This window comes from Crinia signifera, chromosome 6, assembly GCF_055691185.1.
Source record: "Crinia signifera chromosome 6, ASM5569118v1, whole genome shotgun sequence".
NCBI classification, from domain to species: Eukaryota; Metazoa; Chordata; class Amphibia; order Anura; family Myobatrachidae; genus Crinia; species Crinia signifera.
The window spans coordinates 115776526-115802880 of NC_139222.1; the positions used below are offsets into that span (position 1 = coordinate 115776526).

The 26355-nt window shown below is 42.8% G+C and overlaps 1 protein-coding gene across 2 annotated transcripts in view; it reads right to left on the bottom strand.

Annotated features, from left to right (window-relative positions):
- ACLY (ATP citrate lyase) overlaps positions 1–17260 on the bottom strand; it is a 58131-nt gene extending 40871 nt beyond the window's left edge. For both annotated transcript variants that reach the window (XM_083146868.1, XM_083146867.1), the window contains exons 1-3: positions 17104–17260; positions 4443–4629; positions 1510–1632 (exon numbers count right to left, since the gene is read on the bottom strand). In XM_083146868.1, the coding sequence (XP_083002994.1) occupies positions 1510–1632; positions 4443–4601 (282 nt within the window). In that variant the 5' untranslated portion in view covers positions 4602–4629; positions 17104–17260. The remainder of the gene's footprint in view (positions 1–1509; positions 1633–4442; positions 4630–17103) is intronic.
- Positions 17261–26355: the final 9095 nt, after the last annotated feature.

Below are 26355 nucleotides of genomic sequence, written 5' to 3' on the forward strand. Positions count from 1 at the left end.
ACACTACAGACATGGTAAATGGATTTATTCTACAATTTATTACAGCTATTCAGCTCAGCTCAAAATCCATTGGAAAGAATATGATGGATGCGGTTTGTTTTGTTTTATATTTAAATACACATAAATCACGGACAGGCTATAAGGTATGAGATGTACCATTTATACTCGTTTTGTTTTGCAAGGCCACTATTACTGACAGTTCGACTTGAACAACCACAATCATATGTCATATGATGTAGCGGATAGGATGACTTTGCAACTTCAATTCAAGATCTGCACGGTGACATGGTTTCCCTTATTTTCCCATTGTGACATGGTCTACGGGCACTTGTTCAACATAGGAAAGGTCGACATGTATTAGGTTGACCGGTCAACAGGGCTTGGGTCGACAGGGTATAATGTCGACACAAGCATTTGTTCGACATTCAAAAGTGAAAAACCCATTAAGACTTTTTGACTGTCGACATTCCCATTATCGACCTAATGTTTGTGTCGACCTTACGACCCAGTTACAGCTTTGCTTGCCTGTAGCCATATAAAAAAAACAGATTTGAGGCAGACAGCCATATTTGTTTTCATTTTCCTACAGAATTTGAAAGGAAATAAATGATTTCTAGGTCTATAGTTAAGAAAAACTTATACGACGTATGCTTAAATGGTGATCCACTTGCTTTTTAAACAAAGCACAATAACAAAACAATACAGATTCACAATGCACCCAAAATAGAAATGTGACTGTAGCAATAACAATGTGTTAACATATAACAATACTATAGAAAATGTAGAAAGGCTTTTTATGAGGATGATGACCTCACCTATATATTAATAGAAGGATAACTTCTATGAGTGATGGATTTCCACGATGCTGTGGTCTGAGCAGGACACATTATATACCTAATTAAAGGTTTTGGTTTGTAGATTTCTGTCAAAACGTCCACCTGCCATTTACAACGCATCACCATTGTGCTCTGGAAAACGTGACCGTTTGTGAACTCTCCCCGGAACCAGCTGGGTGACCTGGAGCATGTGACCTGCTGGGTGGCCTGGAAACGGTGACCGTTATTTGCAGCCACCCACTACACATTGATCTTTTTTTTTTTTTTTTTATATTCAAATCCCAAGGGGGTGAAATGTTCCACTCAGTGATCATTTGCCCAGTTGAAACCAAGCACAATCAACTAATTTTCTAAAAATGTTTATCACAAGCTGTTATTGGGGCCCATAGACCTACTGTTTAATCGGGGCATTTCCCCGATCCCCTGACTGCCGCGCTGGGGGATCTGGGATATTAAACATGCTTAAAAATAATAATTCACCAATACTGCTGGGGATTGTGGAATCTTGCCTTTTTTCACATTCTAAATATCCCAGATCCCCCAATGGATCGCCACTCGCTGGTGTATGGGCCCCAAAACTCTTAACTGACACTCTCAGTGTGGTACAAAGTAATGCTAAATGGACACTGCAGTTGTGCATTAACCTTGGAGTCTATTATATATGTATACTTACTGTGGTTTCATGTCCCAGTCGTGGCTTTAGCCAACTTTTCACTTGATCCAGGTTTAAGTTGACGCCTACCAGTCCCAGCTTCCCACGACGTTTGATCAGTTGGTCTGGCTTCACCACCAAAGGCTGGAAGAAACAAGAGACTCAGTGGAATTTGTGCAACCCTGTCTTACATGAGAATTTAAAAGCATCTATAGGTGTTACTGTTGTACCCATATATAGACCCGCTGTTTCACAAGAACACACACTGTCCATGCACTTCTTGTCAGGATATTGTATAGGAAATCTGAACGGGTGTATTTTGGATTAATTTAATATCGGTTTATAAACAGAAACCCATAAAATGTGTAGGAGTAAAAGTTATGAATACAATATATACAATATAACAAAATAAGAAAATAGAAAAATAAATGGGATTTTCGCAGTGCAGCACTTAGTTTGGTCAGGTTTAACCACTATGCGCAGCTAAACCCAATCTTAATGAGTGCTATTTGTGTGAATAAAAAACATCAATTTAAAATTGCCAAGCGATCTCTGGTCATTTTGTACAGAAGATTGGGTGCAATATATCAATTGAACACTGCCCATAAAGCACTGCATTTAGCACCTTGTTCAAACTATGCCACAAAAGAATTCAGGCTGTTCTGAGCAAAAAGAGAGAAAGTCAAAAGCTGTACCGGATACATGGATTATATATAAGGTGCATCTTTCTAGTATGGGTAGGACCCCATCAACACAGTATTTTCATCCAACAGAAACAGAACTGGTTAAAATTATAAAACACCTATATCTTTATTAAAAAAAAAATAATAATATCCAGCTCTCAATCGAACCCACTGCTTTATGCACCTTGTTCACAGTATCTCCCCATCTGTGTCACATCGATCTGCCGCTCTCTTTAGACCAGTCATGTCCACCTGCCGTTCCTACAGCTGTTGTGAAACTACACATCCCAACTTGCCTTGCCATAGTTTTGCTATTAGGGAATGCTAAATCTTTGGCAAGGCATGCTGGGATGTGTAGTTTTGCAACAGCTGGAGGGCCGCAGGTTGGACATGCCTGCTTTAGACTACAAGCCCTCACAAGCAGGGCCCTCTTCACTCATGCACTTTTCCCTATCTCACCTATACCATCCTCTCTTCCCCTCTGCCTACAATGGCACCTTTCCTTTAGGTTCTGGTGCTTATTTAAGTATTATGACTGCTGAAACAGCACGTTCATGTCACTTTTTTCATACTGTTTATGTATCTCTAAGACACTGGAGGATTCACTGTGGACCCTCTAATTAATAAATTAACAATAAATTTAGCAAAAATGGCCACTGGAAGTTTTTTGTTTTGTGAACTATTATCTGCAAACTGTAGAGACTGTGGTGGGAAAATCCCAGGAGATCAGAAGTGTATAAAGATACTCCAACCATCCCATTCGTCACCAAAACCCATTTAATTTAAAAGTCACTTGAATCATATCTCTTAGCCATTCAGGAGTTTGGTCTGAACAACGTAAGCTCTTGACCATGTCTGCATAACTCTACTGTTGTTGTTACATGATTGGCTGATTAGAGATGTAAAAAAAACGAGCCAGTGTACCTAGTTAATTATTCACCAGGATATGCAAGCATAAAACTATATCCTATAGAATGTACATATCAAACAGCCAACAAATTTCATAGATACTGCATGATATCACAACACTGCATGGAAGCCTTCTTCGGGCAGTGTATAAACTGTATCACATATAGGGTTTCATTTAGAAGTGGACATTTTGAGCTCAATATTTAGCAAATATACTTGGCCGACAGACCCCCAGCCTCTTAAACATCAAGAATCTGTTCATGAGTACTAGTCACTCTTACAGATTATGCCTAATCAGCTGTAAGAGGTGATGTGCTTATACAGGCAAGCTAGAACATGGACGGGTTTCTTTGGACATTTACTACCCCATCCCCAGCGGTGGAGCTTGTGGGTTATGGGCCCAGGTGCAAAAATATAGAAATTGCGCCCCCCTCCTCCACACCAATCCAAGTCCACAATATGCAACACAGCAGTGGGTGACATGGAGAGGCAGAGGGAGGCAAGGTGTAACAAGGAAAACAGTGGGTCTCAGTAAGAGGGCGACAGGGACAGCAGTGGGTCCCTTAGTCCCCAGTGCACTGCACCAATAGTAGTTCCGCCTCTGCACATCCAATCAAAATATTCACTTTATATTAGGACACTAGGTAATCATCTTGGCTCAGCTTTTCATTACAAATATATGTATATTACACTAATATTATGTAAGAACCACCCAGTTTTTCAGACCATTCTGTACTCTGAAACTAAATTAGCCATTTCCTTAAACCTTACAGTACGCATTGCAGAGCAGGGTGGGGACATCATGACACTGACCTTCTTACTCATACAGAACGGACTGTGCATCACAGCACAGTCTCCAATGTGCAGACTCCCAGCATCCCCTGCAGCAATGCATTATCTAGTTTCACACTTAGATGATTAAATATTTCTCATTGATTTGGGCCCAAGCCAGACTGCAAATGTACACTGCAGATACCGAAAGATTTAATGATTGCGCTACTCTGTCATTCATCAACATTAAGTGAATGTTCCAAGGACCTCAGCAATCAAATCAGGGATTTATAGCGAGGCAGTGTTTGGAAGCAGATTTCTAAATCTAATGCAAAAGAAACAACATAACATTTATCCAAGGTTAACATTAGATACAGTCTTACCCTATTCATCATTCTATTCAGCTAAACAGTTCAGGCTGAGAGAAAGATGAGAGGGAGGGAGATATTTTAATGGCAGGGGCAATACCCTTAAAGAGCAGCCTGTCACAATGGCAGTGCAACTCTGTGGGTATATTGTGCCTAGAGGAGGTCACTGATTAGTACTGAAGGGAAACACAATTTATACCAAGTCCGTCCTTTCTATTCTTACCTCAGTGAGAAGCCAAGGGTGCTCCTGTATGAGCCGGTCCCAGTCAGTGTTGTAGGTTACTTGAGCATACTTGAAGCGGTTCTGCACTGCGGCTGAAGTGCAAATGTATTTATATAAGAATTCCTTTCCAGTCTGTTCTGATATCGCTTTTGCCGACATGGTGCTCTCAGATTGCGGTGGACACTACCTGTATGAAGAATAGATCATGTAAATGGAAAAGTATATTATCAGGGTTATGGTATCCTATCCAGCTTTATAGCTCTTATTTTTAAGTGTGAAAGACACCTAGTCAACAGGCTCATGTCTTGCTTCCAAAAGGTCACCAGCCTTCGCCTCAATTCTATAGGAATGTTAAATGCACTACCCCCTTTCCAAGGTAAAGTGTACCTCTCTGCTACACAAAGGAGAAAAGTCATTTTATGACAACAACTAATATTTACAAGAATGCAGAACGTCAATTCACAGAGATCCATCCCCTCATGAATACCGGCACGCCAAGCTTCAGTGACATAAAAAATAGGATGCATACGGACTGAGCCCCTGAAAGGATTCCCCGATCTGTGTGGAGCCGACAGGTCCATGTTTATATAAAACATTATCCATGGACACAGATGAAACTGCAGCTGCAGATTTATCACAACACAAATATTGCTAGGTAGTCCATAGGACTGTCAATCATGTTTTTTATGCACAATACAGTTTTCAAAATAATTAGGAAATGTCAACTGGTAGCTGCACAATATATATTACCAAGATCTCCACATATAATCCTACAGTGCTGTATGACTGTGGGTACATGTACACTGTATGACTGTGGGTACATGTACACTGTAAATTTAAAACCTTAACCATTAAATCCAAATGACTTAAGGTGCATACACACAGAAAGATTTAGCAAACGATCCAATCTTGTTAACGATTTCATCAGAACTCCTGGACAAATTATTTGGTGTCAAATAGTGAACGATTGTACAAACGATTGCACATGAATGATCGATCTTTAACCATGGTGGAGGGGAGTGGGAGCCAGTCAGTCAATCAACTTTACAAAATCATTGTGCATGAAGGAAAGATCATCGACCTCTACCGATGACCGGCGGGTATGCGCATTGTCAGTGATATCGTTCATACACACGGAACGATTTGAGCGATTGGTCGTTTCAATCAGTTGGGTACGCCCAGATCTTTTGCCAAATCAATCAGTGTGTACGCACCATTACATGAGGCTACCATCCCTTTCACAGTCTATTTTTTAATTTTGATTTAAACTTCATAGGGGGCTATCGATTAGCTGCAATATTCTCATATCTGGAGCAGCAAGGTTGGGCACCTCAAAGGTCACATTTGATGTTGCGTGGAAGAATAAAAATGATTGGAGACCTCCCAACCAGACCAGTGTTCATTCTAGCACTCTGAATCCTTCGTGCAGTTCCTCTTCCGTGCCATCTAGCACATGGTGGTCTGTATTTCAGCAATGATATGCAGACCAGACCTGTGCTAGAAGCACCACAGCAGAGAGCGACACCCCAGGCATGTAAAAGATGCAGGCCACTAGAATGAATACTAAAAACATCCCAGTAACTAGGACACAGGGTGAAACATTACATACAACATGTGAATGGTGCATAATTTATAATTTTATATATTTATATATTATTTTGTATTTAAAAATACACACAGCAGCAGTTTTGTGCTGTGATCATAAACTGTGGTATTACTAGATGGACATGCTGAAATCCTGTTCTTGGGTTAATATTAACCATACAAATGAGCATGTTTGCTCAGTTCAGCATCCTATTTGGTTTGTGCAGCTATCAGCAATTTCTTGTTTAATGACTTTAGTCTCCATATAACTGAACTAAAATAAATACACTTAAATTATGTGACCTGTCAAATCAGACCTACAAAAGGATCACTATTCATGGGCTAACCCTTTGAGTGCCAACATCTGTGAGATGTTCAAGATATTCACTAAAAAATGCCAGGGATGCTTATATTTGTATGTATATATATATACATACACACACACACACAATTATAGTTCATTATGATGAATAAAAATGTTTGCTTGGCAATTTTCACATCTATTTCGACAAATTCACTTGGCACCCAAATACATGTCCTTCAGTGTTCCTTCTTTGTTGAGCATTACCACTATAAAAATGAATTGTACCTGCAGAAAACATTTCATCAAGGCCTAGAATAAGCAGAGATTAGTGGTTCTTTGCTCTCATAAAGCTTTGACAGATCTTAAGTCCCATACACACTAGCCGACGGGGCTGCAGCAAGCAGATATCATTCTATAATGTCCCCGGGGCCCCACTAAACATGCAGGTCGCTTGGCTACACTGACATATTGACCTGCATGTTCGGTAGATATCATTCAAAGTTAAGGACACGTGGGAGCAGAAATCTTTAACAATATTAAATTATACCCACTAGAGTGACAAGATTGTGAAATATATCAGTCAGAAAGCCCTTACTGAATGATACTTTTCACTTTATCTTCTTATCGTGTATGGGGTATGGGGCTTTACAGCCACAAAAAAAAGCCAAACTGCTAAAGGGTATAGGTGCCCTTACACTGTGCATTTTTCAGGTGCAATGTGATATGCGCTCCCGCACATATTACATCGCTCAGCACAAAAAGCACGTGCAGTCCATACTTTTTGTAATAGATGCAATGGGATCTGGTACAAATAGTACTAAGAACATCGCTCCGTATAAATGGGCACCTTATCACAGTTCCTGCCAAAGCCATCCGTCAGCATCTGACAGGTCAGGTGCATGGCAGGGCTACAGGCTCTCTAAGGGCGTGGGGATGCGGAAAAATGACATGCTGCTGAAATGACAGCACAAGGCCTTGGTACAGAGGTCTGGCTCCTCCATGAATACACTGGCAGGAACGCAGAGGTCTGAGAGGAGGTCACACACAGACATACAGCAAAAATAACAGAAATGCTATTTTACAGTCTACTACATGCAACAGTTTGCAGAATATAAATACTGGTAAGTTATCTTTGTACTGTAATATGTTCAGTTTTGGAGACTGGAGAATATTTTTATTGATTTTAATAATTCATAGAGAAAAATGAAAATAAAAAAATAGCCCACCCTTAATAATACAAGTGGTGTTATAATCATATATTAAGCACTAAGGTATCTGCAGGGGTTAAAGTGAGGCGGAACGGGGCGGAACTGCGTTCCGTCAGTTCCATATTGGAGGCGGAACGGTTCCGCCTCTGTCCGGTCACCTTGCCCCGCTGTGGCAGTGTCCCTGCCTGCAACTTTGCTATAAGAGACTGCCGGGCAAAGCGATGTAAACCAGGCTGTCTTTCTTATCTATCCCCACCGGCGACTCTGCAGCATGGCGCGGCTATTTAAAATGACGCGCCGGGCCCGGCTCACAGCCCGGCAGCCAATCAGGCAGCTCGTGACTCTTGAGCCAATCAGAGCTGCTTGATTGGCTGCTGCGCCGTAAGCCAGGCCCGGCGCGTCATTTTAAATAGCCGCATCGTACTGCAGTGCAGAGTCGCGGATGGGGATAGACAAGAAAGTCAGAACTTATGATGTAAGAAACCAATATTTTAGTAAACATACCAGGCAAATCATTTCCCATAGATTGCCTAAAGATGCAGGAAAATAACTGATCTTGTGAGAGTAGTGTGGCTGTCCGTTCATTACCCCCTTGTTCCCTGTGTAAAGATTTCCCTAATCTGTTTAATGAGGCTCTTTCCCTTTTCCACCATTTGCAGTGGTTAACTGGTCAGATGGCCCTGAATATGCAGATACCGTGTTTCCCCGATAATAGGACACTGTCTTATTTTTTTTTTTCCCTCAAAAAAGACCATAGGTCTTATTTTCGGGGGAGGGCTTATTTTAATAGATGCAGCCGCGTGATATGTGTAGCCCCCGCTCAGCCCCCGCTGCAGTGCGTGATATGTGTAGCCCCCGCTCAGCCCCCGCTGACTCCCGCTGACCCCCGCTGCAGTGCGTGATATGTGTAGCCCCCGCTCAGCCCCCGCTGACCCCCGCTGCAGTGCGTGATATGTGTAGCCCCCGCTCAGCCCCCGCTGACCCCCGCTGCAGTGCGTGATATGTGTAGCCCCCGCTCAGCCCCCGCTGACTCCCGCTGCAGTGCGTGATATGTGTAGCCCCCGCTCAGCTCCCACTGACCCCCGCTGCCCTCCGCTCACCTCCTCTCACTCACGCCCGCTCACCTGCAACACGTGACGTCACGCCTACCGCAATGCATCCCTGGGAACGGGAGCTGCGGTGTTGCAGGTGAGCGGGCGTGAGTGAGAGGAGGTGAGCGGAGGGCAGCGGGGGTCAGCGGGGGCTACACATATCGAATACATAAAATTACATGGGGAAAATGATAGGGCTTAATTTCGGGGGAGGGCTTATTTTGGACCAGCGTCCAAAATCTGGGGTAGGGCTTATTATCGGGGTAGGTCTAATTATCGGGGAAACACGGTATAACAACAAGAAAGTGAGGTGTGAAGCTCCCACAGGCTTTTTAACACAGTTACAGGAGATAAAATAAGCAACAGATCACAGGTCTGATGGCATTTAGAATAATTGTGATTGCATTTCTTCCTGCTGCATAAAAAAAGTTCCATCACTTTGCTTATAGGGTTTACATCGCTCTGCCCGGCTGTCTCTTTTATAGCAAAGCTGCAGGCACAGACAGACACAGCAGCAATGGCGGGCTGGGCCGGGGGCAGGGTGCCATCTGGCCACCAGGCCACTACAATACTGCATAAGTAGGGCCACCGCAGCCTGTCACCTTCATGGTGTCTGCTGCACAGTGTGTGTCAGGCTCTGACAGGCAGCAAGCATGATAAAGGGGGCTGCTGCTGGCATGCTGTGCGCGCTATATATGAGTACAGTAGCATGTTACCACTGGAACTGAGCAAGAAAACCCTAGCAATGAGCATGTAGGTAAGCAGCACTTACTGTATGTGGCATAATATGGAAGGGTCATTACCGTGTGTGGCATATTGTGTAATGGGGAATATGTTGTGTGACATAATGTATAATGGGCATTACGGTGTGCATAATCCCCTGTCCCACAAAGCCATGCCCTAAAATTTTGTGGCGCGCACTTTCACATTTTTTGGCCTCTTCGATTCTTTTGCATTTTGGGGCATAATTTGCATTAAGGGTAGCGTTATGTGGCCCGCATTATTGTTTCCATATCTATGTGAGATAGGTCATACATTTTGAGCTTGCAGGGGGGCGCCGAATACCCTAGCACCCGCCCTGGTTGTGACATATGGGGGGGGGGGGGGATGGCGGGGAAGAGAGTTCCACCACCTCACCAGGACCACTTTAAGCACTGGGTATCTGACATACCAAATCAAACATAAAATAGACAGCAGGTAATCAGATGCAAAAGAATCAAAAAGAATACAGGATGCATCTGGACTGAAGCAGACAATAAACCTATACCTGGATTATATAAAGCATATTTAGGTTTCACACATCTGTCTAACCAAATGCCTGCTCCACAGCAGCAGCATTGTCATATCCAATACCTTAAGGAGAATTGTTCCAAGGTTCCAGATGTGTTTATATTTCTGTATACAATTTTGGTGAGTGAACCTCAATTGATTGTGGCCCACCCCTTCATTCATTAGTTGGCACAACTCTTGAGAAGTAGGACCCTTAGAAAAGGGGTATGGTATAAGTCCCCGACAGTCGGGATTCCGACATCAGAATCCCGACTGTCAGGAGCCCAATAGGGGGCCCGGATTCTGACCGGATTTCGATGTCGGAGGAACGACTCATCCGGCACCCTTTAAAAAAGGTGCCCAAATTTGAGCAATACAAACCCTATGGCATGAAGACTGTACCTTTCAGACAAGGTAAAATATAAAAGTTTTGGGAGTCAATCAAGGAAGCCTTTCTCCAGTTTTAGCTATACACAGGGATATGTGTAATACCTGCACATCCATGTTCATCCAGTATCCCACACATCTGGCGAACTGGGACGTTATTGCCTAGGTCTACTTGTACAAGGTAATCCCCATGGAAATGACAACTGTAGTCAATGGGCCATACTCACAGTTTTAAGTGCTTGCAGCTACAAAAGGGAACCCAACAAAACTATCCAACTTTAGCTCCATTGGAGCAATCCGGCTGATGGTGCCAGCATTTCAGCAGACACCCGCTGGGGGTGACAAGCTGAAATACACAATAAAGGAACCGGTTTCAGCATTTATACAAGACTTTTCCTGGTGTGGCAATTAGTTTGGTCGGGTTTAGCCGGTCTGCGTGACTAAACCTGATCTTAATGAGTGGGATTAGCACGAAGAAAAAAAAAGATCAATTGCATATTGTCCCGCAATCTTCCCTCGCTTTGACAATGGAATACGGCCTAAACAAGTAGTAAAAGCTGCAACTGTTGGTATCTCGTAGCAGAAGTGACCATCAGTGTGTGCGCAATAGCAAACAATTGAATTGCTCTGTTTGGCGCCCCCTAGTGTTAGATGAGTGAAAACAGCTGAAGTACCCCAAATAAATGAAATGGTATCAGGATGGCTGACAGACCATATATAAGTCAACACCAAAAAGGTGGACATGCACATAGTTGACAATGACAAAAGTTTGATACATGAAAAGGTTGACATGAGTTTGTTGGTATTTTTGAAACTTTTAAAAAACATTTCCGACTTTACTATTCATGTGGAAACATTAAAGAGCTGCGCAGCAGTGAAGGAATGAGGCATCTGGTTGGAAAGTAGGGTTCGCTATGCTCACCATGGGCCAGATTCTTTAAGCTTCAAAAGGGATAAAATGGAGAGTGATAAACAGCCAATCAGCTCCTACCTGCCATGTCACAGACTGTGTTTGGAAAATGTCAGACAGGAGCTGATTGGCTGGCTGTTTATCACTCTCCATTTTATCACTTTTGAAGCTTAGAGAATCTGGCCCTATGTGAAGGGTCGCGATGCACATGTTTAGGTGTTGACACCGACACAAAATAACGAAGAACCCATGATGACCTTGTACCTGTCAACCTTTGTTATACTATATGATCAGAACAATGCCAGCTGTACATCCCTAGCTGATGACGTTGGAGCACCGTAAAAATAGATAAATAATCATTATAGTTAACTCTATCGGCATTGGCCGGGTCGGCTAGTGTGTTTGGGGCTTGTAGTAAACAGTGCTAGATGTTTAAAAGCAGATTGCAGTTATATTTGTATACAAATATTTTCATGAAATCACTAACAAGCTTATGGTCTACACCGAGTGATCTGAGAGAAGTAGAGAAACCTTATTGATGAAGACCGTATCAGAGAAGTAGAAGAGCAATTATAGTTTTATGGTATCGGCCAGAATCTATGAGGTCAGGTCATAGAGCAAGGCGTGTTACAGCAGCTCTAACCTGATAAGATTGTAGTATTCCTAATTTCTCAAGAATTATAAAGAAAAAATATTGAGAAAGTAATTAGACTATATTTCATTAAAAAAAAAAAAAAAATATTTACCTACATGTTTATGTAAGCTGTCAGTTTCCTTTTAGGAGGTCTCCACCCAAGTGGTGTCTACGGCATAGTTCCATACTAACTTTCCTAAGCTAACACAACACAGGTGGATAATGGCAACAACTAAAGTGCAGAGAGACAGAACCTTAATCAGCCATACAGTTGGGCAAACAAGTTTCTGAATGCATGAAGGTGTAATGGCTTGTACAATCAGTGGATGATCATTCATACAAGCCATTAGCTGTGATCTCTGGACCTCATTTTCCAACAGGACCAAATATTAAATTCACAGTCCTTTCTGGATCTCAATGATATTTTTAGAGGTCTACCCTTTTCCAAACTAGAGAGCCCCCTTGCCCAAAGCGAGAAACATACAAAATGACCCACAAAACACAAAAAATAATGGCTACCTTTTATCTATCGACTCTATGACCCCATTGACCTAGAACTGTACAGTAGATCTCCTATATCACACCTCATCATTAATGAGGGGGGCATATCATTACATTGCACAGAAACTGTGCTGCTGAAAACAGTCTGGTAATCTTCCGTTACACATGGTTTGCGTCCCACTTTATTTGAACGCTAAAATCATCCCAATATTGGTGTATACTTTGGCACAAAACATATAGAGCCTGTTTCAGCTGTGAATGCTAAAATGCTGATATCGGCGACCTGTGCGCATGTGGCTTCGTGCATGTATTCAGTAAAATGTAACCGCAGTCTAAGTGTCAGTGGGGTGTGTCAACGGGAAAAAGGACCCCACCGCCACTGCCTTTGCAGCTAGGCTATGCAGGCAGAGGGCTTCCCTAAAACTGCAATTGCTAAATTTTGCGATCACATTGTGGGGAGGGACCCAGCATGCACGATGACCTTGCCCTGCACTGGGCAGCTTGCATGATAGGGGAAGGAGTTTCAAAACGACAAATCATGCGGATTTAGGGGGTTATTCTGGTTAATTCGCAAGGCTGTGAATTTATATCCTTGCGAGTCCACCAATCCCCGCCTTGTGAATGGTGGCCTGGCCGCCACCCATTTGCTAGGGCAATTCCCTCACAGGGCCTGGTACGGTGTAACATCCAACTAGGGGATCAACACACATCATTCGATGGTCGGCGACCATCGAATGATGGCGAAGGTGCACGCATATAGAAGTGACTCAAGTCACATACATATGCGTGTACACTCAGGAGGAAGTGGGCGGGCAGCTGCAATCCGGTGGTGTCAGCCCAGCATTCTCATGGGAACGCCCATGAAACGTTTCATGGGCGTTCCCATATGCAAATATTTTTTCATGGGCAGAGGAGCTCCCAAGCATATCGTTTCGTGAGCAACAACTTAAGTTGTCGAACAAAACCACCGTGCTGTACAATAACCTTATGCGGGAGGCCTGCACCATGGATTTAATGTCGCAGCCCCAACGCCGGATTGGTGGTTTGGGAAAAATAGTTGGAGGTGGACGAGAGTCTGTTTGCACAGAGAAAAAGTCATGTCGGACGCATCCTGCCTCAACAGTTGTTGTTTGGAGGCATATCCAGAGACACCTTTGACAGACGTGACGGCAGTACCCTGATGTCCGCCATCAACAAATATATAGAACCGGGGACGACTATATACTCTGATTGCTGGCGTGCATATAACACTCAACAGCTGGAGCAGGCAAGGTACCACCATGCACGGGTAAACCACCAAAGCTATAATTTTGTTGATCCGGAGACTGAGGTTCATAACCAAAATATTGAACGCCTTTGGGGATCTTGTAAGTGGCGTAACAAAAGGCGAAGGGACACTGCGCGCCAAAATCTGGACTCCACCCTCCAGCAATTCATTACTTTACATGTATTCCACGTCCGCTCGCCACGCTTCAGGCTCGCTGCACTTTATGAAATCAACTCCCCGCCGACGTGGATAGTGGGGGCATGAACAGGTCGGGGGGGGGCGCATAACGCATCCGGTCGCCATGCTTCGGGCTGGCGTGGATAGTGGGGGTTTGAAAAGGAGGCATTTACCAGTATGTAACATGGAGCACTTGCAAATGCCTCCTTTATTGTGCATAAGACGCACTTGCGCCCGCATACCCCCTTTGTGCACGAGACGCACGTGCTACCCAGCCCCCTAACCACGTTCTCCCTGAAGCGGACATGAGCAGGGTTGCCCATACCCTGCTGCAATAATTACTGAGACACAGGAGCATCTGAGACGCATAGCTGGAGCGCCTCTCCGCCGGCGCTCGCATGATCCCCTCTCCACCGGCATCCACCAGCGCAGGGGATATGGCGGTTACTGGCGATATGTGAGAGGTGCTCACTAAGCTTGCCATGGATGCCGGGGGCTGCCGCGGAGTCACTACACTAAGTACGCTATGCTAGGCAGCCGCTGAAAACGTAGTGTAGCCGTGCTATTACACAAGTACCATAACATGTTTTCATTTAAAAAATAAAGTACAGTAGGTCTGCATAAGAGGACTAGATAAAATAATTAAAAATGTTACACTCCTAGACACACCTTGTGACCTAAATATTAATATTAGCCACTTAGATAGGTGTACAGCAATACATCACCAATGCCAGTCTATAAGCATGAGAAATGCAGAACCGCCAACAAATGTAAACAGTCTATAGAAATAGAAAGCCGTCAATCAAGTACTAAAAAATAAAAATAAATATTATTATAGGACAGACACTTAAGTGGCTATTTTTGGTTCTCCGAAGAATACCTCAGGCCATTTAAGTTGCCTCACAACATTCAAGTAACGAATACATTATTCATTGTTTAGTGTAAAACAAGTTAATATGGAAATAAATAAAAGCATGGCATAGCAGTGTTTTGCCTGTTCATTTTTCAGGGGTGTTTTCCATTTATTAGTCCTCATGATTTAAATAATAGAAGAAAAAAAAAAACGAAGCAGGTAGAAAACAAGAAAATAAAAAAACCGGGGCTGTTTAGACAGACAGAAAAAAAAATAAAGAAAAAGTTATTGCCAAAACACCACCTATCAGTAGAATGATTATAGAGAAAAGAGCATGTAAAAGTTGCCAAAAATTAAGAAGGGATTTAGTGATTTTTCTCCATGGTTACCTGAAGCCAATCACCTTGCAGGGGACAGTTTCCATTCTGCTTTGTAGTGAGCTTCAAATATGCAGAACTGAACTTCAAGGGACTGAAAGAAGGGGGGAGGGTAGGGGGGCAAGGGGAGTGGGTGAGCTGAGTCCCAGGTTACCTGTGTAGGGAAAACAATCCCCTCTACTCAACGTGCTAGAGTGCATAATAGTTTCACTCTTTTGGGGTGGAGAGTTCAATAAAAGTAATGTCTGATAAATACTCCTTTTATATGCAATATTACTTTATATTAATCAGATAATAGTTCTATCAAAGTACAATAACACTTTATACGAATAGTCATGAAAATGCTACAAATTGATTTACTAATGTACAGAGCAGCAAAATTTAATAAAAACCAAAGTGAGGCTGACTTCAGCTTCACAAGTTGTTTGCGTTTGTTACTTTTGCCCATCACCGCTGCTACACATTTGCAATAATCAAATTTTGTTGATAAGAAGTTGCCCATAGCAACCAATCGGTTTTTAGTTGTAATTTAACAGGTGGTGCTATAAAATAACTTCTTTTTTTCTATCTCTCCAAAATTTGGGGAATCTCTTTAGACGGTTTCACAGGCAAATGCAAGTGCCTTAAATTATGACAACAATAGCACTGTTATATAATATGATCAATAGAGCTGCCACCACATCATGCAATTTAAGGGACATAGCAGGGTTAGTGCACATGCATACTGTACCAGCTTCTTCTACCACATTGCATATGTGGATCTGAGACCCCAAATATCGCAATTAGTATTCATTCTAGCACCCGCCAGCTTTGAAAACCCATGCAGTTCCTATTCCCTGCCTGGGATGTCCCTGTCTGCTGTAGTGCTTCTAGCACAGTGTGGTCTGTATATCAGCACTGATAAGCAACCAGATACGTGCTAGAAACACCCCAGGCAGGGAACAGGAACTGCATGGGTTTTCAAAGCTGGAATGAACACTAGCAATGGACCAGAGAGTAACATAGAAATATAGAATTTGATGGCAGATAAGAACCACTTGGCCCATCTAGTCTGCCCCTTTTTTAAACATGTTACCTCAAACCATATTTGATCATTATTTTTTTGTAAGGATATTAATATGCCTAACCCAAGCATGTTTAAGTTGTACTACTGTATTTGCCTCTACCCCCTCTGATGGAAGGCTATTCCACTTATCTACTACTCTTTCTGTGAGTAGCTGCAAGAAGGAAGAGACAGGAGCCTTACCATTTAGAGGGAGATTGTGAGCTTAGAAAGTGCAGTACTGGTTTTATTATGTTTGTGTATTTACTTTAAATATTTGAAAAACAGCCTGAACTATAGACCATCTGTACTGTTAAATATTAAGGGTTGTTACCGCTCCCCGAGACTCCTGTACTTACTCCAATGCGCCCTAGAGTGGGAGCTTTTGGTTGACATTAGGAACCCCCCTCTAAAAATCAGGCGTTTGCCACTGGGTTTGCTACAGTGGTGCAGGGACAGTTGTAAACTATTAAATGATCTTTGTACAGCACTACATGTGGTGGTGATGATATACAAATTATGATCAATGTCTCAGGTCACTCTGTTTAACCACAAGGATTTATGTAACCAATCGATGATCCATTTTAGTGTAATTGGTGGGTGGGATATAGGTGCCAGTGTTAGAAGGAATGTACACAGATAGGTGATTTGGGGTGGTCTGCATGTATTATCTACAACCACAGAAACTATCACAGCGGATATAATACACAGCCAGGGTTACTACAGCTGGGCAGTGACTATGGGATACTCACAGCTACAGTATGAATCAGCCACACACCATGCTGCCTCCTTGGCATGCACCCTGCAGAGTATGTGGCACAGCCCTGTGGAGGGGCAGCCAGGGGGACTGGGGGACTGGTGCACTGTGATCGGTAACCTGGATCAGGGCGACACTGGGACGAAAGAGGTGCAGAAGCATCCCAGGAGCTGGGGGTGGGACAGGGACCTGTGCAGTGCAGGATACATTTACAGTATATACAGGGAACCGTTGAAGGAAGAGGGATATACAGGAAATTCCCCGTTGTTGCTGCTGCTGTGTGACCAAGGAACTACTCACCCGGCTTCGGCTGTCCCGTCTCAGTCTACCCGGCACTGGCAGCGGATACGGTTCCTTTTGTTGCTGCCCGTAAGTCTTCTCTTCCTACTGCTGCTGCCTCTCCTCACATCTGATGACATGGGTACATCACCTACAGAGCCTCCCATTGGCTTCGCTCACGCCACGTGTCATGCCTGCCAACATCTAGCCAATCTGGAGCAACCTCCTCTCCCAGACTATACCTCCTCCCAACGTCACCCACACTCCCCGCAAGGCCACTGGGAGGTGTAGTCCTTTACCAACAGATAAGTTAAACGCTCCCATTCACTGGTTTGTGTCATCTTCAATGCATATCGCGTCATGCAGTGTCTCGACTTTACAGGGAAATCTGATTCTTGGAATGCCTTTAAAAATAAATAAATAAATTATATTTAAAAAAAAAATATATATATATATATATCACCTTTTAAGATTTAATTTTTGTAGTTAATTCCTTCGCTCTCCTGGAGTACGACCAGGTAAAAAAAAAAAAAACGGTACTTCCTCATCTTTGCGCCCATCACTTAAGCTACTGAATTTACGTACGGTATGGCGCACCTCCCTAGGTCCACGCCACCTTCCTGTGTCCACACCACCATCTATTACCTTTAGTGAAGTTGCATACCTCCCAACTTTTACTGTGGAGGACTCGGGACGCTCGTCTGCAGGCCATGGGAGGGAAAAGCGGGACAGTTGGGAGGTATGAAGTAGTGAAGCGGGACGATGTTGATATTCAGAAAGCGGCTAACATAACTGGTGTAAGCAGTGGCCACAAAGATGAGGAAGTACCAAAAAAAAAATGTAAAAAAAAGATTAGGAAGTCTAAAAATGAAATTATTGTGAAAATATAGTTAACCTTTTTTTTATTCTTTTTTTAGTCTTTGTGACTACTGATTTGTTTGTGTTTTGCAATTTTACTAAGTAGTAGGTGTTTTCCACAGTAATATAATATCAGTACAACAGTGAAAAACAAATTAGAATTTAAAGCAATACTCCCAGGTAAGGTGATAAAGTCGCCTACTTCAGATCTATTTGCTCCCTCGCACGTATTTGTATAGTTGCCGGCCCTTTCATGCAGAGCAGTGCGGGCAGAGGGCGGCGGCAACAGGCCACACCCATGGGAACGCCCAGCATTTTATGGGCGTTCCCATGCAAATGCTGGGCATTCCCATGCAAATGGCACTGTGACAAGGGTGCCATGGACGGCAGCTGACGTCATCAGAAAGTGACTTGGATTTGCGAACACTTAAGAAATCATTTGATGTTCAGCAACCACCAAATGCATTCAGCCCCACACTCAAGGCTGTGAATGGATGTTTATGTGTGCGTGGGCATTCGCCATGTGGGGGGTGGCAGCATTTAGTTAGCTTGCAGCTTTGCAAGTCAACCGGAATGACCCCTTAAATGTCATGTACTAGTAGTAAGATCTGCACCTCACAGCCCTGGCTGAACAGCGGCTTTAGATGGACCTTGACCACAATCTCCCTTACCGCAGATCAAATGAATACACTGGGCAAATATGTCAATGTGAACATGCCAAATTGTAGTAGGAGCTACAAAAAGTATGCCTATACATAAAGAGTGCAATATAAAGGTATCTCCTACAATATATAAAATAAAAAAAATTAGATTTCCAATAGACACCTCCTGTGATATTAGTATTTTATCACATAGACATTACATAAAAGGAGGGCCATGTCACTTTGTCTATCTCTGGTAATAAGGTGCAAAGCAACATTTTTGTTTTTGCCATATAGATTTTTTTGTATTTATATGGATATATATATATATATAGATATATATATATTATGCTATATATTTTTTAATGTACATGTATATATATTTTTTACACTTGATTACAATATATATATATATATATATATATATATATATAATATATATCTCAATGAAAACACAGAAAGAAATAATTTATTTGTTATATTCATTGATGAATAGTAAAAATACACAATAGTGTACCGGCTTTACAGTAAGGATGAAATACAGGAGAGACTGGAATAGCACCTTGCTATATTTAACAACCAGTTTGACAGGATGCCAAGGATAGTTAAGAACACAAATGTTAACGCACTATCTTGACAAGGATGTTTGGGAGTTATATAGACCCGATCGCAGCCCTGGGAATTGGTAAGGCGGAGGATAATCAATGGACTGAGCATGTGTATGGATTGTAGCGCACAACAGCGAAAAAATCCAGCATATCTTATGATAACAAGCCATTTGCAAGTAGTTTGAAAGGAATCTGGCATTTTGTTGGTGATAAACCTCAGTTTACTGTGAGTTCAGGGAAAACGCAGGATTTTTAGGTAGGGTGTGTGACGTCAGCTCCGTGCTCAATCGGCCTGTTTCTATTGCACAGGAAGAGTAGGTGCTAGGTTACATACAGACTGCACCGACTGGTAAACTCATTCAATGGTGAGTGATTTGCTAAAGGACTTGCAGCTAATCGCTGATTGGCTTTTCACTGTGGGGGCGAAGCGGCTATCTGATTGCAGGACTCTGCTAAATGGCCCCACTGCAATCAGGTCTAAATAACCCCCATAATTCTGTGCATTAAAAGGGGCCAGAGCTTCGTACATTGGTGTCTGTGTATAGATCTGATATTGGTTATAAAATAAACCCCATCAAACTATCAACTAACAAGTACAATATCCCAATAAAACTACTGATCAAACAACATTAAGTCAGATTCTCTCTAATATCCCAATTTAAAACAAAGATCTCAGAGATTTACGTCACTCCTATCCCAACCACAAAATATTGCCTACTCCATACCACTTTCTAAGCCAGCGGCTCCCACATGCAGTCCTCAGTGCATGCTAACAGGCCAAGTTTTAAAGATACACATTGTCCTTTGGAAGGACAACACTCTTGTTTATTATCTTCTAAATGGTGCTAAACAAATAATAAGTAGAATCTGATTAGTTGCTAGGGGCAACATCCTATCTTCAATATAAATCCCATCTTAGTTCAGTTTGGGGATGGTCTTATTCTATTCCAACATATAGAAAAGGGCCCCATTGCACAAAGCAAAGGACTATGACAATATAACAATATGGTGTTAATGAGTTCAGAGTAGAAAAATTTGAGTGGCCCCCACAGAGCTCTGACATTGACCCCAGATTGAGAGATTGCGAGCCCCAGGCCTCCTTGTCCAAGATCAGTGCCTGACCTCATAAATGCTCTACAGAATGATTGACACAATTTCCCACAGAAACATTCCAAATTGTGTGCAAAGCTTTCCAAAAAAAAAGTGGAAGCTGTTATAGTTGCAAAACGGACATCAACTCCATATTAAAGTATATGTATTTGAATACAATGTCATTACAGTCCCTGGTGTAATGTTCAGGTCTCAGAATACTTTTCGCATTATAGTATACTAATACCACTTTTCTACTGACTTCAAAATCAAGGGTTTTTGCAGTTGAACACGCACCGACCTGGGATTTTTGTCAGTGTAAATGGTGACCAAATAAAAATCACCCAGGAATCAAGCAGGGTTCTTAATGGGTTAATCCTGGGAAACGGCTCTTATTTGTTTGTTTGTTTTTACTCAGGCAGGGGAGGTTGCCATTGCACAGACGCAAGCGCCTCCCACTGCCCACCCGTCCACCACTTACAGTCCCCCGCCGGCGCCTGCCCAGCTACCGCTGACCAGCCCATCGCCTGCCGGTGCCCATCAGTCGCTGACAAGCCTGCCCATTGCTGACATCCCCCGCCGGTGCCCGCCTGCCGCTTCATCTTAAATTGTCAAAAAGTTCCTTTCTACTTTATCCTAGTTATGCCAACCTATTGATAAAAGCAGCAATCATTCTATTGGCTGCCCACTGGTATCATATTGTTTCTGCTTTAGTACAGATTATTTTATACAAATTGCAGTATTAAATTATTTTCTACTCAGTATTCACTTGGTATCTTGCTTTGCCTTTGTGTATTATGTATTTAGGTACAATTTTTTGCCCTCCTACCTCTATGTTGGCTTGTTTCTACCCAGTTTGTTTAATCACTGTTGTTTCCAATTGTAAAGCGCAACGGAGTATGCTGCACTATATAAGAAACTGTAAATGAATAAATACATAATAAATAGAGCCCCCCCCCCCCCCAAAAAAAAAAACGAAAAAAAAAACAACAACATTTCAATAGATAGTACGGATTATGGGGGTCATTCTGGTCTGTTCAGTCCCTGGCGTATTCGCACCGGGGACCGATAATTCTGTGCGCATGTGCAGGGCTGCTTTGCAGATCCCTTCGGTGACTTGTATAGTTGCCGAGGCATTCGCACACGAAGGGTCAGATCGAGATGAGCAGGGGGACACCCAGCGTTTCCTGGGAATTCCCACAAAAATGCTGGGTGCACCCAGAAAAATCATTTGTTGGTCACCAACCATCAAATTAATTTTCCCCTGTATGCCCCTTGCAACTGGATGTTTATGCTAAACATCCATTCATAATGCGCTGGGAATGAACGTGCAGCAGCGGGGGGGGGGGTATTCACTCGCCCAACGGACAACGTTGGTTGGCTCGCTAAGCAGCAAATTTACGCTGCTTAGCGGGTCAATCATAATAACCCCTATATTCAATAGTAATGGAAATAATCTATATATCATAGTTGCCTACCCTCCTGCATTCTGCAGGAGACTCCCTGAAATAGCAGCAATCTCCCTCTCTCCCTCATTAGTCTAGCAATCTCCCTCATTTCACCTAGCCCACATTACACTGTCACATTTTTTGGGAAAAAAGGAATGATAGATAGATACATTTACATCAGCACCATTTGCCAGCAAGTACAGTAGCTCTTACTAACTGCTTTGGGGATTATCTACATTTGGATATAAGTCCTTTTAAAAGATTCCTCTCAGATGTAGCAGTACAAACCCACACTTTAAGGTTCCACGTTCACAATCTCTTTTCACAAGCTCTCCAAATATGGGACTAGACACGCCCATTGGGTGGAGCATGACACGCCCCCTCAATGTCACGCTGTGCAAAATTCTATTACCAACTATAATCTCCCTGAAACTAGTTTTCAAAAGTAGGCAAGTATGTTATACGTATATATTCAATTAATCTATTACGGTTACAACATAATAACATATGTGGGCAAAGAGATTTGCTCAGAAAACCTAAGTGGATGTACTATTTGAAATGATTATTTGCTTTTCATAAGAAATATCTAAAGCTGGCAAAAAGCTGTGTGACATCTATGGTAAGTGATGTCTGCAGTATGTGTATAGCAGCTCCTGGAAGAAATACATTTCAGATTTAACCGTCAACATCATTAATCCATCAAAAGAAAGCTTTACAATATGTAACAAAGCTGTTTAGTAAGAATGCTTTCCAAAATAGGTGTTACCGTTTATGTTTAGCGATTAACAAAAAGCAAAGTGAACGAACAGAAGAGAAATCAAAGTCAAATTAATATTTGGTGTGACCACTCTTTGCCTTCAAATCAGTTCTTCTAAGCACACTTAAGGGATGTACACACGGTCGAGCAGGCTGCTGGCTTAGTGCACTAAGCACTTATGACTATATGTGATTTACCATAGACCAAATACCAAGGGTAAATCCAGAAAATGACAACATTATAGGGGATGGAGGTGATGCCAGGGTGGGACTGCTTTACGAAAATGGGTTTGGCTTCACTGCAAAGAGCTTTGCCTAACGGAGATAGAAGAGGAGAGCAGAGAGAAGGAGAGTGAAGAGCGAGCGAGAAGGAGAGTAGAAAGAGAGAGGAGAGCAGAGAGTGAGAGAAGGAGAATGGGGAGAGAGGGAGGATAGTGGAGGGTGAGAAAGAAAGAGAGGAGAGCAGATAGAGAGAAGGAGAGCAGAGAGTGAGAGCGGAGGGAGAGAAGACAGTGGAGGAAGAGAGAAAGAAGAGCAGAGGGTGAGACATAGACAGTGGAGGGACAGAGAGAGATAGGAGAGTGGATAGAGAGAGAAGGAGAGCAGGGAGAGAAGGAGTGGGTAAAGAGAGAGTACAGAGAACGCACGAGAGAGGAGCAAAGAGTGAGAGAAGAGCAAAGGGAGCAAGTGAGAGAGAAAAGGAGAGCTAAGGGAGTGAGAAGAGAAGGAGAGCAGAGGGAGAGAGGGCTAGAGATAGACAGTGAGACAGAGAGGGGAGAGCAGAGGGAGAGAGAGAGGGAGGGGGAGGGAGTGGAGAGTAGATGGAGGGAGGGGGAGAGGCAGAGAGAGAAGGGATGAATACAGAAGAGTAGAGGTGACGGGAAGGGGAGAGAGGTAAGCAGAGGGGGGAAGGGAGGGAGGGAGGAGAGCAGGGGGAGGGGGAGAGAGGAGAGGAGAGCAAGAGAGAAAGTAGAGCGGTAGAGAGAGAGAGAGAGAGAGAGGAGAGTGGAGGGGGGAAGAGAAAGAGGGGGAGGGAGGGGAGGGAGATTGAGGGATGTGCGGAGGGAGAGGGAGAGAGTGGAGGTGGAGTGGGAGGAGAGTGGAGGTAGTAGGAGAGAGAGGACAGTGGAGGGAGAGAAAGAGAGAGGTAAGTGGCCATCACTGCATTAGACGATATGCACAAAATATTGTTAATATTATTATTGTGCATATCATTATCAAAAATCGTCTAATGTGTACCCAGCGTTATATTATTAGTGGAATTCCAAGTTTGTTCTGGGGGAAAAGTTACTTAACAAAGTTGTGTCAAATCTAAATTTCAGGTAAATTAACTTCCATCTTACCAATACATTCCTATTTTTGGAAAATAATTTCAAGGATATTGTAAAAGTAATACCAGAGCAGCAATCAGGGATGGACTGCTAGGACTCCAGCCAGGATAGAAAGGGGGCACCAAGACTGGAGACTATCCAGGGCCGGTGCAAACCCTGTTGTTTAAATATATTAAACAATATTGCTCATTTCCCCCCTCCTGAGTGATATTGTTTAAAATATTGCTTAGAGTGTATGCAGAATATCGGCATACATGCGCACTGCTGCAGGTCAACATTGCCCTCTGCATGCTGTAGAATGGAACATGACATCCCCTCCCCTTTCGCTCAACCCCACCTTTGCTCCTAACCTATCGACATTTGTGTATGCTCTTGCCGATGCGTTGGGTCCCTGTTGTCGCCAATATTGCCAGGCACGCACTTTGCGTAGTGTAACACCTATAAGTATATATGTGTTCTGCTACATCTGAGGGAATTTCCCCCAAAATTTTTTACATCCAAATAATAATTAGCCCCAAAAAAGTTAATAAAACACATGATGTTTTTCATGGCTTACTCGGGTATTAAGTGATTCCATATAAATGGCCAGGGGAAACCTCAATTGAAAATGCACGGAACTGGCACAGATATCCCATTAGAGTGTATATACCATTTTTTCTCCAAGAATAATACAACTACATAATAAATGCTAGGTGCAATACAGGAGATTTCTAGACTGTTCAGCGAGTCAGGGAGATTGTCCCTGTGTGAAAAAGTGTCCCTGACAATCAGGAAGATTGGCAAATATGTCCTAGAGTATACTGTATTTCTATTCCTGACTAATATAAGTGGCAGCTAAAATACAGTTAGGCCTGTGTAAATCTCTCACCTACTATGGTATTCTACATTAGAGACAATTATTGTACATATTACATATACCAAATAACGTGTTAAAATGAAGACGTCTATTCAGTAAATAATAAACATCTCTATAGTTGCTGTAAATATCACAGGATGATAATAAAAGGAGAATCACAATGATTTAAAGATTTATCCTTTGATTATTTTATTTGCAGCAGTCAATATTTTGTTATTTTATCTTTTTTGTATTTGTCTTTTATTAGATTTGCTTTTTAACTAGGTAGAACTAAAACCCAAAGTCTAATCTTTCAGTTTTACTATAATGTGTCACCAATGTGCATAGCCAGGTCACAAATGTGCATACACCTTTAGACTGGCCTGATGAAGAGATTAGTTAACCCAACAGGACAGTATTTCTGAAGTAGAAGAGCAGCCGTAAGCAGTGTTGGAAAAGTAGCCATTTTACAGCATTTTTATTAATAGATACCTAATGTAATTGTGTTCAAGCAATAATTTAATTTTATGCACAACCGTAATTAGAGAAAAAAACAAGAAGCAGCTCCAACTAAATGCAATTCTGTCACAGTATTACAAGGCCTGTGTTTCCACAAATCCGGCAACAGGAATTTACAAGACAGTAAATCCCTATGACGGGACAGAAGGCCCTGCAATTCATTGCTTGTACGTTATAGGATAAAGCATTCTGTGCCGCCAGTCTATCACATCTACAGTATATGAACTTCATTGACAAGGATGTGAGTGATCTCACCATGGTTGGTGGGGGAAGGGTGGCTGACGTATTCTTGCTGTGTTTCCTAATTGATCCAGCCTGTTTCACAGTCCTGATTTCTAACCTGTCAGCATGCTTGTTTTCTTTTAGATAATTTATGTTGTTGTGAATCCTAAAGTGGCATTTTACTGTACATTGGCAGACAGCACATTTCACAGAGGAGTTATCTCCTCCAGTTTTGTAGATGCATTTACTTGGATGCCATTACCTATTGAAAATAACTTGAAGCAAATAATATTTGTGTTTCCCAACTGTTGAATATCATGTGCACTCAGAATGGGGTGTTCTGATGCTGGGGACTCTTATTAGTGTATCACAAACAGATGTGCACCTTTGTTGGGGGCGGATTACCCTAATGCAGTAAGCATGCTCATAGTCTTTTTGGTTGAATATGTCACTCTAGGTTCAGTAGGTAAAAGTTCAACTCTGTCTTTCTTTCCTTAACCTCTTCCTTCTTACATATGCGAGATCAGCCTGTGTATATACTAAAAAAAATGTGGGTACTCTTTACCTAGAAGGGCGCCCATCGCAGTGATCGTGGGCATCGCGGGCAGTACATTAACGGCCGCGACGCTATGCCCGCGATCACCGCGATTTCCCATATGGTTTAATGTTAAATTTAGTGCTGGCCGCGATTTTACATTCAATGCTTCAATGGCCGCGATTTGGCCATAGGAATCAATGTTAAATGGGCTACAGAGCCCAAATAGGCACAATTAACACTTAAATGTCCCCCCAAATTTTTAACGCCACCCCACGATCCACGCCAACCCGAAGCGTGGGGAGCGCAGCGAGCCCGCGAGGGGCGGCGGTACGCGTCCTCCGACCTTTTCATGCCCTACTATCCACGTCGGCGTGGAGTTGAGAATAGAATAGTGTGGCGAGCGCAGCGAGCCACCGAGGCCCGAAGCG